Source organism: Megalobrama amblycephala, linkage group LG17 (assembly GCF_018812025.1).
Source record: "Megalobrama amblycephala isolate DHTTF-2021 linkage group LG17, ASM1881202v1, whole genome shotgun sequence".
NCBI lineage: Eukaryota > Metazoa > Chordata > Actinopteri > Cypriniformes > Xenocyprididae > Megalobrama > Megalobrama amblycephala.
In genome coordinates this window covers 9,624,559-9,641,928 of record NC_063060.1, presented here as the reverse complement: position 1 = coordinate 9,641,928, position 17,370 = coordinate 9,624,559, and the positions used below count along the sequence as shown (strand labels likewise).

The 17,370-nt window shown below is 36.7% G+C and overlaps 1 protein-coding gene across 1 annotated transcript in view; it reads right to left on the bottom strand.

Annotated features, from left to right (window-relative positions):
• Nucleotides 1-14,067: 14,067 nt before the first annotated feature.
• Nucleotides 14,068-17,370, bottom strand: part of gpc1b (glypican 1b) — a 104,345-nt gene continuing 101,042 nt past the window's right edge. Inside the window, exon 9 of the mRNA XM_048164676.1 lies at nt 14,068-14,919. Coding sequence (XP_048020633.1) covers nt 14,711-14,919 — 209 coding nt within the window. The 3' untranslated portion in view covers nt 14,068-14,710. The remainder of the gene's footprint in view (nt 14,920-17,370) is intronic.

Genomic DNA, 17,370 nt, shown 5'->3' with positions numbered 1-17,370 from the left:
AAGAAACTTGCATTTCACAGTGTTCCTGAAGACACTGCACAAAATATTTTAAGGGATTTTCATTCTGTCAGCAGGGTCAAGGCCCTCTTAATGTGAAACGCTATGAATCAGTGAAGAGTTCGCTGATGTGGATAAATAACACCAATGCTCAATTTAGTCTAGCGAGAAAGGAATGTTTAACGGAGACAGAAGAATGTCTGAAAGATATGCAGCGCCTGAACCACAGATACAATAAAATAACATTTGGACTCGCTCTTAAGAGCACAAATAAGAACCGTATGACATTTTATTTCTGGACGGTGGCTCCACAAACACAAGAGGAATCTCAGATGTGGAATATAGTACTGTTGACGTTGGAGGGCCGTATTGTCACACTATTAACCACCATCCGTCTGGAGGTGGGAAGAGATACGCTTCAGATCTTCCTACAGCCATCATTTCTCTGAAAAATAAATACACAGGATGACACGTTGTCGCATTGAAGCTTTTGTTTTATGGGGAATCTGGCTGGTATCAATCTGTTGGAGGAAGACGGCGGAAGCGGATGCGGGGCGTTCTGAGCACACAGGACAAAGAGGATGCGCGTCGCATTGCCTGCTGACCAGATTTCATCAAAGTGAGGGATGAGCAGCAGAGCCTTTATGTCACATAAAAGAGATACACTTCAAACAGACCAATCTGAAGCTGGGCCGCAGGCCTCCATGTGGGGTGTGTGGAACGTCAGGTTCAAACGATGAAGCAGGCATACATTTCTCTGTAGAGCTTGATATACAGTGATGGATAAAGTTTGAACATTACTGTGGTGGTTCAGTGGTGGAATCAGACAAGTAATAATTTACTTTGACATAAAGCTTGATACTGTTTGATTATCATATTCATATGCTGTGCTATTTACAGGGTAGGAATATTATGGTAGTGTCCAAATCCATTGGTATGTGATGCAAGTGGAATTAGCAGACAATAAGGCCATGTGTCCAGCAAAGTATTTTTTTCAGAGGCTAGCATTCATTTCCAATTGTTTTCAAAGGGAGTGCCAGGATTTTTACACCAGGAGTGTAAAGCCCAAAGTATAGTTAACTTTTTACATGTACGTGAGGGTTAGCGCACAGCGTATATGTGCACCGCCGGATTTTTGTAACCGCACATGTGCATTTAATTTTTTTGCAGTATCTAGTTTATCTACAAGATGGCAACCGTGCCCTGGGGCCGTCGATTCGCAAGGCAGTCAAAGAAAAACTGCATAAACAGAACAGAGCGGAACGCATGCAAGCTACAGCAACAATGGAGGCCTACATAGATGAGAGAATGTGCGAAGAGGTTAGAAAGTACCCTCATTTATCAACTCTAGCATGAAAGAATACAAAGATGTTTACATAGGATGTAACTCATTGCGAGAGATTGCTCAAAACTGCGCACGTGTTGAACGCCTGTCTATGCATACGAGTCAAATGAAGTATACTTTCCAAGGCTGTGCGTTTACACTAGCGGACGCATAATAAAAATATACCCAGGGCTTAATGTGGCACTGAGCGTCTTTTTCACGCTTAAGTGGTGACTGCTCGTTTGTTTTTTTTGTCAGCCATGGGCAGGACAAATACAACAATGACCAACTGTTACAACCATAGACTGTAAAAAAAAAAAAAAAAAAGATGGACGATGCACCTTCACTCTCTTCCATTGTAGTAACTGAAGCCGCCAGTGTGCCAATATGCGCTGACATCTTGAGTTTCGAGTCTGTGCGTAGTCAACTTGGAGCCTGAGTCTTCGAAATAGTGAGCACGAAGTGGAGCGATATAAATGTCCCGGCCAAACTCAGAAAAACTTGTCATGTCGGTGAGAAATAAACGTTATGGAAATGTAAAAATTAAATTGCGAAGATCCAGAAAAAAAGTCTGTTGGCGCCTCAGTGACTACTTCACTCAGAGATGCTGTCAATCTCAGCTGTCAATTTTTTGATTGACCTTTTTTATAGCATCAAATAAAACCAAACTTTTTAAAGCACAACACTTGAACTTACACCAGTGTGATAAAAACTGCCTAAAATGACAGAAATTGTCTTTGGAGAAAAAATATTTGAAGTGTAATTTAATAGTTTAGTTTGTCTAACGTCCCATTGGAATACATGGAGAGGGCGGAGTTTATGAGCTATACTGCATCCAGCCACCTGGGGCAATCGAGACGCTTTCGCTTTACTTTTAAAGTCGGCATGAAATCAAAATTGACCTATTTACTTTGTTAGTGCTTATTACTAGTCTTGTGGTGAACAATTAATCTGTGCAAGTTAATATACAGAAAAAAAATATTTGTCGGGGTAATCTTTAATTAAAATCTGAAAAGTCTGAAATGCCGCTCCTCATGATGACATCAGTTTGACGGCTTGGGTTGAAAATGCTTAAACTACTCTGTTAAATATTCTGTTTCATTTGGAAATACGTCACAACACTGGAGAAAAGTCGTTTGCAACTTCCGGTTCACGGGGACTTTAAAGGGGACCTATTATGCAAAATTCACTTTTGCATGGTGTTTGGACATAAATGTGTGTTGGCAGTGTGTGTACACAACCACCCTATAGTGATAAAAATCCACCCACTCCTTTTTTTTTAATCCCCACAAATCATAAGCAGTGTCTCAGAACAAGCCTGGCAGTGTGATGTCACAAAAGCCACAGGCCCCGCCCACGAATGTTGACAGACAGTGACGTTTGAACATAGAACCGCCCTGAGTGCGTTCACAACCAGTTGTACAGTCCGCCATTGCTGCACTGACAAGAATGTCTCACAAGAGTTTTAGGTGTTCTGTAGCTGGATGGATTAATCCACATAACTCTCTCCATTTACTACCTAAATCTGAAAACAAGGTGGATTAACTTGGTTTTCCAGGAAAATGCTCCCTCAGTTCTGTCAAAATTCTTTTATGTCTGCGCGAATCATTTCACACCGGACTGCTTAGTGAACGAATATCAATACAAAGGGACAATACAAAACAGAGACTGTGATAAAAATATGCCACTCAAAGATATAAAGGTAAAAACTGTACGTGATCCAGCTTACAGTCTCCAGAGTGATACTGGATACAGCAGTAATGAAGGTGAGAGCACTTTATTACAGTTCATTGGAGTTTATTTACGGGTATAAAGTTTACCACTTTATTAAGCACCACCCGAAAGGCATAAGGTCTTTGTATATTTGTTTACTGTTAGTTGTATTGAGTGTTTCTGTGTACTTCGCTGTGTATGTTGATGATAATACAAGGGAGAGAGAGAAAGTACAATACACGAGAAGAAAGTACAATAAAATACAAGGGAGAGAGAGAAAGTACAATAAACGTCATAAATCTCATCTGTAAAGTTTTGGCCATCATTCGGACGGTACAACAGGCTTGTGCTAATATAGTGGATAAAAAAAAGAAGACAATATAAGTTATAACTGTAATTTAACTAAACTATACCTATATCTCCATGCAGCATATATTCACAGTTTCTGACATTATAGTGCATCCTGACAGGGGAGAACGAGCTCTTGAAGCTCCGCCCTCTTAGGCTGATCACAGCAGCTCATTTGCATTTAAAGGGACCACACTGAAACGGCGCGTTTTTGCTCAACCACTAAAAGTAGCAATTTTAACATGCTAAAAAAAAAATTATCTGTGGGGTATTTTTAGCTAAAACTTCACATACACACTCTGGGGACATCAGAGACTTATTTTACATCTTGTAAAATGGGGCATAATAGGTCCCCTTTAAGGACTCGTGTGGCAAGCTGACGCTTGGTTACAAAATTGTTGCTGTATAACGACATCAACAAGCAGAGAACAGAACATACATAGTGTCACAAGTGTCTACATTGTGTTGACATTTTTAGTCTGAAACAAATCATCTGCGAAAGGTGAAAAGGACTTACATCTGCATAAAACAAGAAGACAATATGAATCACTTAATGCAATGCAATCAAACATAAATGATAATGGAAATAAAACTTAGCATACTAAATAAACTTACTATATAAAAATAGTCAGTTATTAAAAGAATATAATAAAAAAAGGAAAATAATGTACATTTTTGTGTTTTCTCATTCATTGCTATGTTTTTATGAAAAACTGTTTGCAAGCATTTCTAACATTTTTTATTTTTCCTGATTATAATCTGGTTGTAGTACTTTAATACTTTGAAATATATGATGGTACTAAAATCTTCTAATACCACGCTGGTAATCGCATAGTATGTCTAAAATACTATGGCAGTACCACAGTCCGAAATAATCATGGTAGTACAAGAATACTTTTTTGGTAAGGAACAGGCAGAAACAGTTAGAAAAACAGACTAATTACAGTATGTAAATCAGAAAACTAAAACTAAAACTAAAGAAATAAAGCAAAATTACAGGGAAAACCAAATGCAATTTTCTATATTCAGTCCCTGTTTGAGTATTTGCCAGTTTAATTTGGTCCAGGCTGTGTTTCATGGAACCAAAATGAATGGATAAAACCCTATGTTTCTTAATGTAGAAATTGTCCATCTGCTACACCGAGCGTGGGGTGCTTGTGTGTGTTTTGGGATGGTACTTTAGCTCCAGAATGAGAGATAAGACTTTTCTCTCTCTCTGCAGAGCCATACAGAGGAGCTCACAATATAAATGATGTCTGTTTCAGTAATCAACCTCCACAATTGGGTGGAATTAACACAGACCCACCTGATCAGCAGGGAAAGAGAGAAAAACAGCATGAGCCAAACATGTCGAGAAAGACAGAGACAGAGAGAGAAAGAGAGAGAGAGATGTAGAACAAATGAGATTAGGCAGAATAATCAATGAGACACTGATACTGATCCCTGAGCAAATTCATTGGCTTGAACAGATTGGCACAATTAGACAGGAAATGGCTGTTGACATCATCAGTTGTGTAGAGGGCACAGATGGGCTCTACCCAGGAGACAAGAAGGTGAGAGGGAAGAAAACATTGGAACAGACCTTCATAGCTGAGATGAAAACAGCTTAAAAAGGTTGATGTGTGTTAGTTTATGGCTTTCACCATTAAAAGAGTGAAAACAGTGTCATAACTGAAATATCAGTCTAATTGGTTCTCACACTTCTGTATTGAATAGGCTAAATAATATTATAAATAAATGTGCAGAATGGAGTGGTTTAGTCTTAAATTTCAGTCAGGACTGTTCGTAGTATGTATGTCACAGTCCGACGTATACAATACATTATAGACAGCTTCATGACATCACAACATATCGCAGTGGGAATATCTTGCCAGAGCTGTGAGCCGTTTACAAAAGAGTTATGGATTAGTTTATGTATCATAAAAATATTATGTGTTTCAATTGTCAGGAGGCCTGGACAAGTGTGTCTGTGGTTTTAAAGTACAGATTGCTCGGTAGCGGTTTTATATATTCCCTACATTACTCCACTAGTATAGTCAAAGACTACAGAATAACACAAGACGTGTCACTCATTTTGTTTTGAATGGGAGAAAGTGTAACGCGCAATAGAGGGTATGCACGTGATGTCACCGTCGACCGTTAGGACTGTGGTTACGCACGCTGAGTGGCAAAAGACTGAGCAGCAGCATTGGTTTTCAAAAACTATACTTTAAAACTATATATATTTTAGGGCTGGACAATATGACGATATAACATTGATATAAGTGATTAAGCAGATTTAAACCTACCGATATTGTAGTTATATAAAATATTCACAGCCAGATTTGCTTTATGTATTTCCCCGGCGTCAAATCAGGCACATATAAATGTCAGGAAACACGACTTCTGGCTGCATGTCAATATCCATGGATTAGGTTTATTTGACAAGTTGTAAGAAACACTTTCGAGTCCAACCTTTAGGGTAATTCGTTAGTTTTACTCGCGTTTTCGCCGTTTCTCCTATTAATCCAGTTACGCTGCAGGTTCTTTTGCCACTCAGTCCAGCTGAGGGAGCGTGTTTTCGGCGGGAAAGTGACGTCGATGCATACCCTCTATATGGCGGAATAAGTCCCGCCTTCTAAATAAGAGCCAATCGCCGACTGGTAAAGTCATCGCGTCACTGCAGCGGCCGTTAGAAGCACTGGTTCAAAGAGATAGGAGCTGCATGATGCCCAGGATGCCCGAGAGGCGTTTCAAAGATGGCCGCCGAGTGAAATGACTTGTCTTAAAGGGACTTTGGTAGAGTCCACTTGTTGAGTGAATGAAAACGAGTGAGTGAATTCGAACACTGGCGCTGCATCCGAAATCAAATAGGCTACTTCCCTACTGTACAGTATGCGAAAAACAGCAAAATAGTATGTCCGAATACATAGTATTCGAAAAACAATGGGCGAAAAGTCTCTGGATGATCTACTACTTCCCTCGAGATTCTGAAGTGCGCATTCAATGGACACTGTACTCTCCTACACTCAAAAAAATGATACTTTAACTCCCTGAGGTCTGAAAACGCGCCGGCGTGTTTTGCAGGTTTTTTTTCACATAACAGACTTAAAATACGTAATTTTTTTGTCATAGAGACATAAGTAATATATCAATTGAAACTATAGAATATCTTCTTTTATTTGTATACACTCAGAGTAAAAACAAAATGTTGTGCTTTTTGCAAAATAAAGAAAACTAAAATGATGCATGATCTGTCGTCTCCCTCTGAACAAAGTTTAATCTGATAGTTCTCAGAAAATGAACTATAACTTAGTGAATACTAATCACAAAAAAAATAGACTTATGTCTAAAGACACATTGAAATGTCAGGTTTTAAATCATGTAAGTCATATCGAAAACAAAAAATCTGTGTTTATGTAATCTGTATGAAAAGAGACACATGTCAGAAATCCGTGATTCAGCTCATTATCCGCTAATGCGGCCACGCCCACGGAGCCAGCGCTATTCAGAGGCAAATTATGAGTCAATACAGGCATACATCGTCTCAATCATGTATTTATTGTCTTGAAAAGTGTTTATCTGTATGTGAAAGCCATGGTTAGCGACCTCTGGAAGACATGCCATTAGTTCCTGATATGTCCTCTTCTTCTTTAGAATAATTTGTGGACTAAATGTGCACAGAGAGCGCCCTCCGGCTGCAAGTATGAATTGAAAACACCATTCCTGAAATGTCCTCTTCTTCTTTAGAATAATTTGTGGACTAAAGGTGTACAGAGCGCCCTCCGGCTGCAAGTATGAATTGAAAACACCAGCGCTCATAGTGATGATAATAAATATTGAATAAATATAACTCCTCTGTATTGAAAATTGACATAAACATATGAGAATCCATCAATATTTCTCCAAATGTGCATACTTTTAAACTAAAAACCTATATTCAGACTCACAGAAATACATTATATTTTAAAGAATATAATAGAATACCATTATTTTAAATTGAGCTGAGACATGATTACAGAGGTTTTTTTCACAGCCTACCTAACTGAAAGGCCTCATTAATATGCAAGTCATTTCAGGTCATTATTATGTGATTCTTTTGTCTTATCAGGTGTAAATGGCCCATTATTCATGATGATTCACGCCTCCATGCATACTGTGTTTCTTGACAAAAAGTGTCTTACAAAAACTAAATCAATATATTGTTTTATATGAACAAGTAGGCATTATAATTTTTACATAATTTTGAAGCAAAAACTCTAGCCTACAACCTCCAATACCCATAAGTCTTGTAAACACAGATTTAATATATATTTTTGGCCTTATTTCAGTGACTTAATTTTTTTGTTTTTTTCAATAACCACGCATAAACATTATTCTTTCAAAAACATAAACATGTGCATACATGATCCTCACATATTATGGTAGCCTAGGTTGTGCTGAATACAGTGTAATGACACCTTTGTCATTAATATGTTTATGAACAACTGAAAAAAGCATAAATGTCAGGGCATGTCAAAACTTCTCCAGGCCCCAAATCAGCCTCAGACTCCAGAGGGTTAAACTAACTCAAGTCAATCGTGGACAGTGGTTCCACACAACCAACCAAGTTTTTATTAACATTTATTTTTAATGTATGCAAAATCATTGTGTTGTGACAACACAACTGACTAAAGAAGGATCTATGTAAAACAGTTATGTCCATCCAACTCAATTCAATCATGGACAGTGGTTCCACATGATTGAAACAAGTGAAACCCAATAGAATCAACCATGTTAAACTAACTAGAATCAATTGTGTTCATTTAACTTGAATGAAAGGTTTTAGTTTAAAGGGCACCTATTATGCAAAATTCACTTTTACATGGTGTTTGACCATAAATGTGTGTTGGCAGTGTGTGAGCAAAACCACCCTAGAATGAGAAAAATCCACCCAGTGTTTTTTTTACAATCTTAATAATTCATAAGCACTGTCTCAGAACGCCCTGTTCTAAGATTGCTCTCACTGTGATGTAGAATTGCGCTAAGCCCCACCCACGTGGTTTGATTGACAATCTGGTTTTGGCATAGACCCCGACCTCGGTGATCTGTAAACCATCCTCCATTGTTTCAACGACAGCCGGTAATGTCTCCTAAGAAACATAAGTGTTCTGTTGTGGGATGTAATAATGAACATAGTAGTTTTCACTTACTTCCGACATCAGAGCCACTGAAAACGCAGTGGATGGATTTTATTTACGAAGGAAAGGCGCCACTCAAAATTCCAAAATACGTTTATGTTTGCGCGAATAATTTTTTGACTGACTGTTTTGAGAACGAGGGTCAATTCAAAGCAGGTCTTGCTTCAAAGTTAATCCTCAAGCGTGGATCGTTGCCTACTGTTCGCGATCCAACGTCACCTCCAGAAGAAGTAAGTGTATTTAATGTTTTTTGAGCAAATAGTCATTTCAGTCGATGTCAGCCAATTCAATAACAAATGCGTCTAAAGTTGTTGTCGTCGTCGTAGAATGTCTGTGTATATAATTTAAACCTTGTTTGTATAGTGTGTATCCACACGTATATATATATATATATATATATATATATATATATATATATATATATATATATATATATATATTTTAAAGATATTGTATTAAAAACTGTGTATGTTTACTTAGCAAACGTTATCACAGTATTTGTGTTTGTAGTTTCAAAAAATTGCGCGAACGTTATCACAGTGTGTGTGTGTGTGTTGCACATCCATAATTGCAAAGGGGGCGCGATTAAAACTCTATAAGTACATAAATGTATCAAATAACCATTCAGAGACGTCCGGCTCCATTCTCAATTGTGTTTCTTCTGCCGGAGTCTCTTCATCATCTGGGTCTGATTCCGGTTCAAACATGTACGGCTGAATGCCATACAAAACAGCGGGTCTCTCACTCTCAGCCATTCTGCTTCTACCCTCTGTTTATTGCCATAGGTATGCAAGTTACGCCCTCATCCAAAGGCAGGGCGGGGATATGCAGCTCATTTATATTTAAGGTGGTACACACCAAAGCAGCTCTTTTTAAAACAGGCCCCAAAAATGACATTTTCAAATGGTTATAATAAATTAACTGTGGGGTATTTTGTGCTGAAACTTCACAAATACATTCTGGGGACACCCAAGACCAATATTACATCTTGTAAAAAGGGGCATAATAGGTGCCCTTTAAATAAAATAAATAGTTTTCATATAAATTGATTTTTACAAATAATCCTACAAATAATGCTTCTTGTTTAGTCTTATGATTTACATAACTTTTGTGAAAAGTGATACTGGTTTCATCCAGATCACTACCATTGTGAATACTTTATTATTAAAGTAATTTTGAAATTTTGTTAGCAGGTCCTCAACCCAAGCACAAGCTCAACATCAAGTTAAGTCAAAAAGTAATTGTTTCAAATCAATTTAACATTAAGCAATTAAATTTGAATGGTGTTGATTGTACAACATGGCGGTTTCATTCATACTATCTATATTCATTCTATATAGAGCATACTTTTTAACTGTCACAATATACATTTAAATTCAATTGTAGTAGTAAGCGATTTCAGACGGAGTGCTTTTGCATAGTTTGTGCTTGCTGTTTAAAAATTATTTAAAACTTGGCAAATGGGCAGCTCCAGTGGTAAGATGAAAAGATGAATCTTGAACTCTGTCATGGAAACTATGTCACATTTCATTGAAGGAGAATAAATATTTTGTCATCTTTCCTCTGTGGACCTATTTGTTTAAATAGTCAAACCATACTTGGTCTATAATAAACTACATTTACATTCAATTGAGAAGCATTTGTCTGAAATGAGTGGTGAGGAAGAGGAAAAGTAACCCATGCTAATTTTTTAAATAAGGCCACATCTTTCTGAGAGGTCTGAGATATTTGAGGTTGCTCATTATAGACTGTTTAATTTTGCTTGCAATGTTGTATCTCTGATCTACTCTACTCTGCTTATTGTTCTGGTGGCTGGGAATATGTATAATTAAGAGGAGGGGACATTTTCAATCTAGAGAGCATTTTATAGGACAGAACTTTTTCATTGTTGATATTTTTGATATTTTCTTCTGAAAAGTACAGTTTCTCAAAGTTCATGTTGTCAATTTTTAGAAGTCGGTATACTGAACATGACCTCAAAGTTATGAGACAGACTTGAGGCCACAAAGCTTAACCCTCTGGTGCTTTTTGGTCACTTTTCACTGAAAAATTTTCCTTTTTTTTTTTTTTACTTCATCGGAATGCTATGAACTTGGTAGAGATTTTGGTAGAGGTACACACACACACACACACACACACACACACACACACACACAAAGGACATGATTCGAAAAGGTTAAATGGTCCTGAAAAAATAGTCACACTTGTGCTCCATCCATTGTAAATGAATGGAAAACGAATTTTATCTAGTGGAAACTTTTGGTACTGCGCCCAAAATAAATCTTACTGAAAGCTCTTTTTTTGACATATCAACCTCAAATTTGGAACACAACTTGTTTAGATTCATGGCTTTGATTTTCTCACAGTTTTAGAGTAAAATGGAAAAATATACATTTTGGAAAATATAAATTTCAATAAAAATTGAAAATAGTATTTTTTTTTTTTTCATTACAATAAACTTAAAATTTTAATTTTTTTAAGTTCACTTCTTAATTATTTTTTTACTTGAGCAATAATCTGCCAAGTTTATATAATAAAATAATTTGCCAAGAGATCAAACTTAAGTGTGCTCCAAAGCATTCAATATTTACAACAGTTTAATTTCATTTTCATGCTCAAAAAGAGAATAAATGGATTATAACTACTGAAAATATTAAATAATAAAAACTTATCAAACTAAAATATAGTACATTTAATTCATTGGAAAAAAAAAAAAAAAAAAATCTGTCATTTTTGACCACCACACAAAGAGCACCAGCGGGTTAAATTATACTGATAATAATATAGCTTACATATACATTATAAAAATGTAAAACAGAAATATTGGTAACACTTTACTATTAGTACATAAGTTAACTACATTAGTTAAAATTAACTAATAATGAACTGCACTTATACAGCGTTTATTAATCTTTATTAATGTTAATTTCAACATTTACTAATACATTATTAAAATCTTGTTAACATTAGTTAATGCCCTGTGAACTAAAATGAACAAACAATGAGCAACTGTATTTTTATTAACTAACGTTAACAAAGATTAGGAAATACAGGAACAAATGTATTGCTCATTGTTAGTTCATACATTAACTAATGTTTAACTAATGAACCTTATTGTAGTGTTACTGAAATATCATTGAGGTTTCAAGATATTTGCACCCCAATGTTTATAAAAGTACACTGACCCAAAGTAAACTGACCCAAGATGTTTTGATTATATAATTTGATTATATAATGGTTTGCACTAATATTTAATGGTTTGACTTTTTTTTTTTTCTGAAATCAGGCCAATTTAGGAAAAATGTTTTTAGAGAAAGATTCAAAGCACTTGGCTATCATCTCATATCTGTGTGTTATAAGTGTGTGAGTGTGAACAAAATAAACACGACAGATATTTTCAAAATCTTTTGATCTATATAATTGACACAAGGGTTTTTCTCTTTCTTTTTAAAGAACATACAACAACAATGGACAGATAATTTCTTCAGTCTCTTCAAAATATTCTTCTTTCAACCTTAAACACAAACTCCCCATTATTGTTTATTTAAAAACAAACTAACAAAAATAATAAACTATATACCAGAATGCATTTTTTTTTTTTTTTCATCTCAGCACATTTTGACAATATCAGCCACATTCATCAGGAAGGAGAGCGTGGCAGTGCCACCATTACACCATTGCACCTAGAGGTGGGACTGTTTTCCTGACCTGGAGTCAGACCACTAACTGTCAAACATTTAACAAACGTGCTAAAGACAGTTGAGACTGATTTCAAATCAGATCACTCTACAGATAGTTAATGAATTGTGCCACGGCACGGGTCCATTTCTTCAACCACATCTGAATCAATCGATCAACAAAACAATCCATAACACCGCCTGTGGGATATTTCTCTGTTATCGACCCCTGATCATGATGTAGTCATGCGGACGTGGCCGCGTGCGTCATGCAAAATGCAGCATTTCTAACTGTAAGGGTGGGGGTGTTGTCTCTCCATCTTAATGATCCGGTCAGATCTGTCCGCCACTGTATATAGTGACTGAAACTGCAGCACTTTCTCTGCTGAGCCAATGGCAAACTTAATCCTCATTCAGGACAGTTACATCACTTCCTGTAACCTCTACAAACACAACGTTCATTAATAGAGTTAAAAAATACACTCTTCTCAGGTTTGGTCAAAATGTGTCATCCTCTCTTAGGCCCGACACTCTGTGCAAGTACGAGAACGCAAATGCTTCTAGCTATGCTCAATTTTAAGTTGTTTTTTGAAATGAATCTCAATGTATTTAAAGGGGACCTTTATTGCTCCTTTTACATGATGTAATATAAGTCTCTGGTGTCCCCAGAATGTGTCTGTGAAGTTTCAGCTCAAAATACCCCCCAGATCATTTATAATTTGCCCCTATTTGGGCGTGAGCAAAAACACGCCATTTTTGTGTGTGTCCCTTTAAATGCAAATAAACGGCTGCTCCCGACCCACTTTCCAAAAGGGGGCGGGGCTTTAACAGCTCGCGCTTCGGTTGCTCAACAACAACAAAGCTGGAGAATCTCACGCAGCCAAAATGACGAATGTCAGTAATTGTTCAAAGTTGGACACTGATGGAGAGAATCAGGAAGAAGTTACAAGTTACATTTCTGAACAGTTAGTGGATAAATTTATGTAGTTGCTGTGGCGTTGATTCAACTCATCGACTAGCATATGCCGTCATGTTAATCTTTTGTGCAAATCCAGCATTGAATTGAACCTCGTCTGGGAATCAGTTCGCCGTAAAATAAATCCCCGTCTGTTGTAGTCCTTAAACAGCGAATTCTTTAAAAGGTAGTCAAACTCTCAACATGTTAATAGTTATAGCTACCTAGACATGCAAATATTTGCAGGTAACTCTATCGCCCCCTTGAGTACTAAAGTGTAAAAACACACATTAGTATGCATGATGGCTTGTTATTTGCATTTACATACTTGCATAGAGTGTGATTCTTGCCAACTACTGACAGACTTTCATTGGTAAAATGTTGCTCAGTGTTACGCAACACCGTTTTTCACATCAACATTGTGTGCGTACCATAAACAATCCAACTCGTCCGCTAATGAAGGGAAGGGTGTGGGGCTGGGAAATATCTGAGACACACATATGCGACTCACTGAGCTAATCTGATCTGACGTGGATGCAGCATGTATCGAGTACACGTGTATATTCGTATAGTGAGTTCTTACAATGCTTTCTCTGAAGTACACTCACACATAACACACACATCGCTATGAGGTTTGAATCAATATCAAATTAACAATGTCCAGAAACCCCTCCACATCCCTCTGGTTTTGAGTCTTTTATTCTCCGGCTTGTCCTTTCCCGTGTGTAAAATCCCTTTCTGAGATGACGGTTATTACATATCTGTCCCACGGATTAGAGCACATCATTTCGTAAAATGTGCCCGTCTCGTTCTCATTGCTGGTGCGTTAACGTTTCATCCCATATATTGCTCTAGTGCTGTTGAGGGTCTTCAAGGATATACTGAAAATGTGACTGTGGTTAGTACACGTTTATTTACATCCAGAGTAAATACATGTTGGGTTTTCATTAGGATGGCCCTGAAACCCATTTGTGAAGCGGAGTGCGGAAACTTTTACAATAAACAAGATAGAGAGAGACAGAGAAAGAGTGAGACAGCTGGTCTTCAAAAAACAAGGCTCTACTGAGTCTTGTTTTCATGATTAGAAAAGCTTTAAAACAAAGGAGAACACACGGTTCTTTCAGTTGCTTTGATCGAGTGTTGAAGGACATTCTCAAGGTTTGAGACATCTTATCTTCATGGGTCTTAATTAATAAATAATTGAACAAGGAAAAACCAGCATGTTTTGTTTGTTGGGGTGGATTTTCATAGCTATTGTTATAGATATCATTGAAGCATTCTCAGAGACCTTTTTCACCACAGACATAAAGACAAGCAAAAGACCAGCTCTAGGGGTGTCGTATATCAAATAAGAGACAAAAAAGTACACAGATCTAAGAATATTATTCCATGGTGTTCTTATTCAAGACAAAAAAGTGATGCATTCGCCGGTTTCCGTTGATGTTTGCATGTTTGTTTTGGCAATGTGACTAACCCCGCCCCTCCACAATCCAACCCAGTCCTGTACTCAGTCCCAGTTGGTGGAAATGCCTGTCAATTATCGCCTAAGCAAGACTGTGACCAATGAGAGAAGGTAGAGGCTGATGCAAGGAAGGTTCTGGCTGCTTCTTCCAATCACCACCTTCTTGTTCTCCGGCTGATAGGCGTACACTTTGGGTTTGTCCGTGTTTGGGGCCATTAAACGCGGACCACGGGAACACTGATCGTCGGCACACATTCCACTTCCTGAACCGCTTATATCATCACCTGAAGATGAGAAAACAACAAAGAGATTCATGAGCTAAAGTCAGACAGAGTTCAGGAACGTTCCACAGTAATGACGAAGCTACATTCCAGGGTTGGAGAGTAACTAACTAAAACTAGCAATGGTTTTAAGTTAACTACATTTTTGGAGCCTGACAGTAGACCGTTTTTTAACTTAGTTTGGAATTTGATTCATATTAGTGAATCATACCCCTTTTCCACCAGCATGAACTGGGTGCTATAGTTCAGAGCTAGTGCTATTGCCGGTTCGGAGTTGGTTCGACTGACGAGCCTTCTAAGAACTGGTTTGCCTTTCCACAGGCTAGAGAGCCACCACAGAGCCAGGTCTTACGTCACTGTATACGTCTCATCATTCCCAGCACCGTTAGCATGGCAGTGCCAAACACAAAGACACCAGGCTTGTTCGAGATGGATCGGCGTATGACATCAAAGTACCGCGAGAACGATTCAAAAGCATAAGGAGTCGTATGCTCTCCAAACGCGGTACTTTGATGTCATACGCCGATCAGTCTGCACAGCATTGCCGCATCTCGAACAAGCCTTCCATCAACAATGGCGGATGTTGCGTTACTATTGATGCTCATGGCTTTTTGCGAACCTACATCGGCATTCAAACATGGCGAATCCGTGCAGCTTGCCATTGCTATTGATGGTCACAAGTTTCTGTTCATCTTGTTGGTCATGCTAACCCCGCCTCCAGCCCCTGATGCAAGTGGTTCTTACTTCTAGACCAGCAATGTTTTGGTGCTACTCATGAACCATTTTTCCTGGTTCACAGCTGGTGCTTTGGGTGTCGAAAGAACTGATTTGAAAATAGGCTCTGACTCTGAACCAGCACTCAAACTAGCTTGGTGGAAAAGGGGTATCAGTCCATTCAGTTCATTTTAATGAACCAGTTTAAAAAAAACAAAATGTTGTCAATCACCAGGAGTCGATCAATTATCCCTTCTTTTGTAGCAATATAAGCAGTTTTAAATTCTGTTAAATTAGGATAAATTAAATTATCCTTTTTTAAATTTTTTTATTATTAGTTTAAGATTATGTACGGAAGAGGATTAGGGCCAAGCAATAATAAAAAAATAAAACCATCTCGAGATTAAAGTTGTTAAATTTCGAGAAAAAAGTCGAGATAAAATGTTGAGAACAAACTCGTTAAATTACGAGAAAAAACTTGTTAAATTTCGAGAAAAAAGTCGAGATAAAATGTTGAGAATAAAGTCATTATATTACGAGAAAAAAGTCGTTAAATTACGAGAACAAATTCGTTAAATTAGAAAAATTGTTCTCGTAATTTAACGACTTTTTTTCTCGTAATTTAATGACTTTATTCTCAACATTTTATCTCAACTTTTTTCTCGAAATTTAATGAGGTTTTTCTCGTAATTTAATGACTTTATTCTCAACATTTTATCTCAACTTTTTTCTCGAAATTTAATGAGGTTTTTCTCGTAATTTAATGACTTTATTCTCAACATTTTATCTCGACTTTTTTCTCGAAATTTAACGAGGTTTTTCTCGTAATTTAACGAGTTTATTCTCAACATTTTATCTCGACTTTTTTCTTGAAATTTAACGAGTTTTTTCTTGTAATTTAATGAGTTTATTCTCAACATTTTATTTCGACTTTTTTCTCGAAATTTAACAACTTTAATCTCGAGATAGGTTTATTTTTTTATTATTGCTTGGCCCTAATCCTCTTCCGTAATTATGTCTTTAACATTAATGCTATCACCCTAGTTTCGTTTGGTGCTAGATAATAATAATAATTGTTAATATAAATATAAATAATTATTATACTATTTAAATGATATAAATAAAAAGGCATTGCTTTTATGGCATAAATGATTTAGCTATTAATTTGTAGCTATCTGTTTTTTTCCCCAAAAAGGTAGCTGTAGTTTTGACTGTATAGTTGTTTAACTTGCTGTTTCTCAAAGTAGGGGTTGCAGAAAATTTTTGATTTGTGAACAAACACTTTTCAGAAACCAATGGCAAGTGATACACTTTACTCAATACACTGTAAAACTCTTGACTTATGACATAGACTATATGAATAAATAATTAGCTATTTTCTATAGTGAAATCCACTGCAGCTTTCTTTAAACATTACCATTCAAAAGTGTGAGATTTTTAAATATGATTATTTATTTATTTTTTTAATGTGAATTAATCAAAAATACAGTAAAAATAGTAATATTGTGAAATATTATTACAATTTAAAATATACATTTCTGCAGCCACTTGTCACATGACCATTCAGAAATCATTCTAATATGATGTTTTGGTGCTCAAAAAAATAAATAAAAATCTTCTTATCAATGTTGAAAACAGTTGTGCTGCTTAATATTCTTGTGGAAACTGATACTGTTATTTTTCAGGATTCTTTGATGAATAAAAAGTAAAACAACAACAACAACAACAACAACAACAACA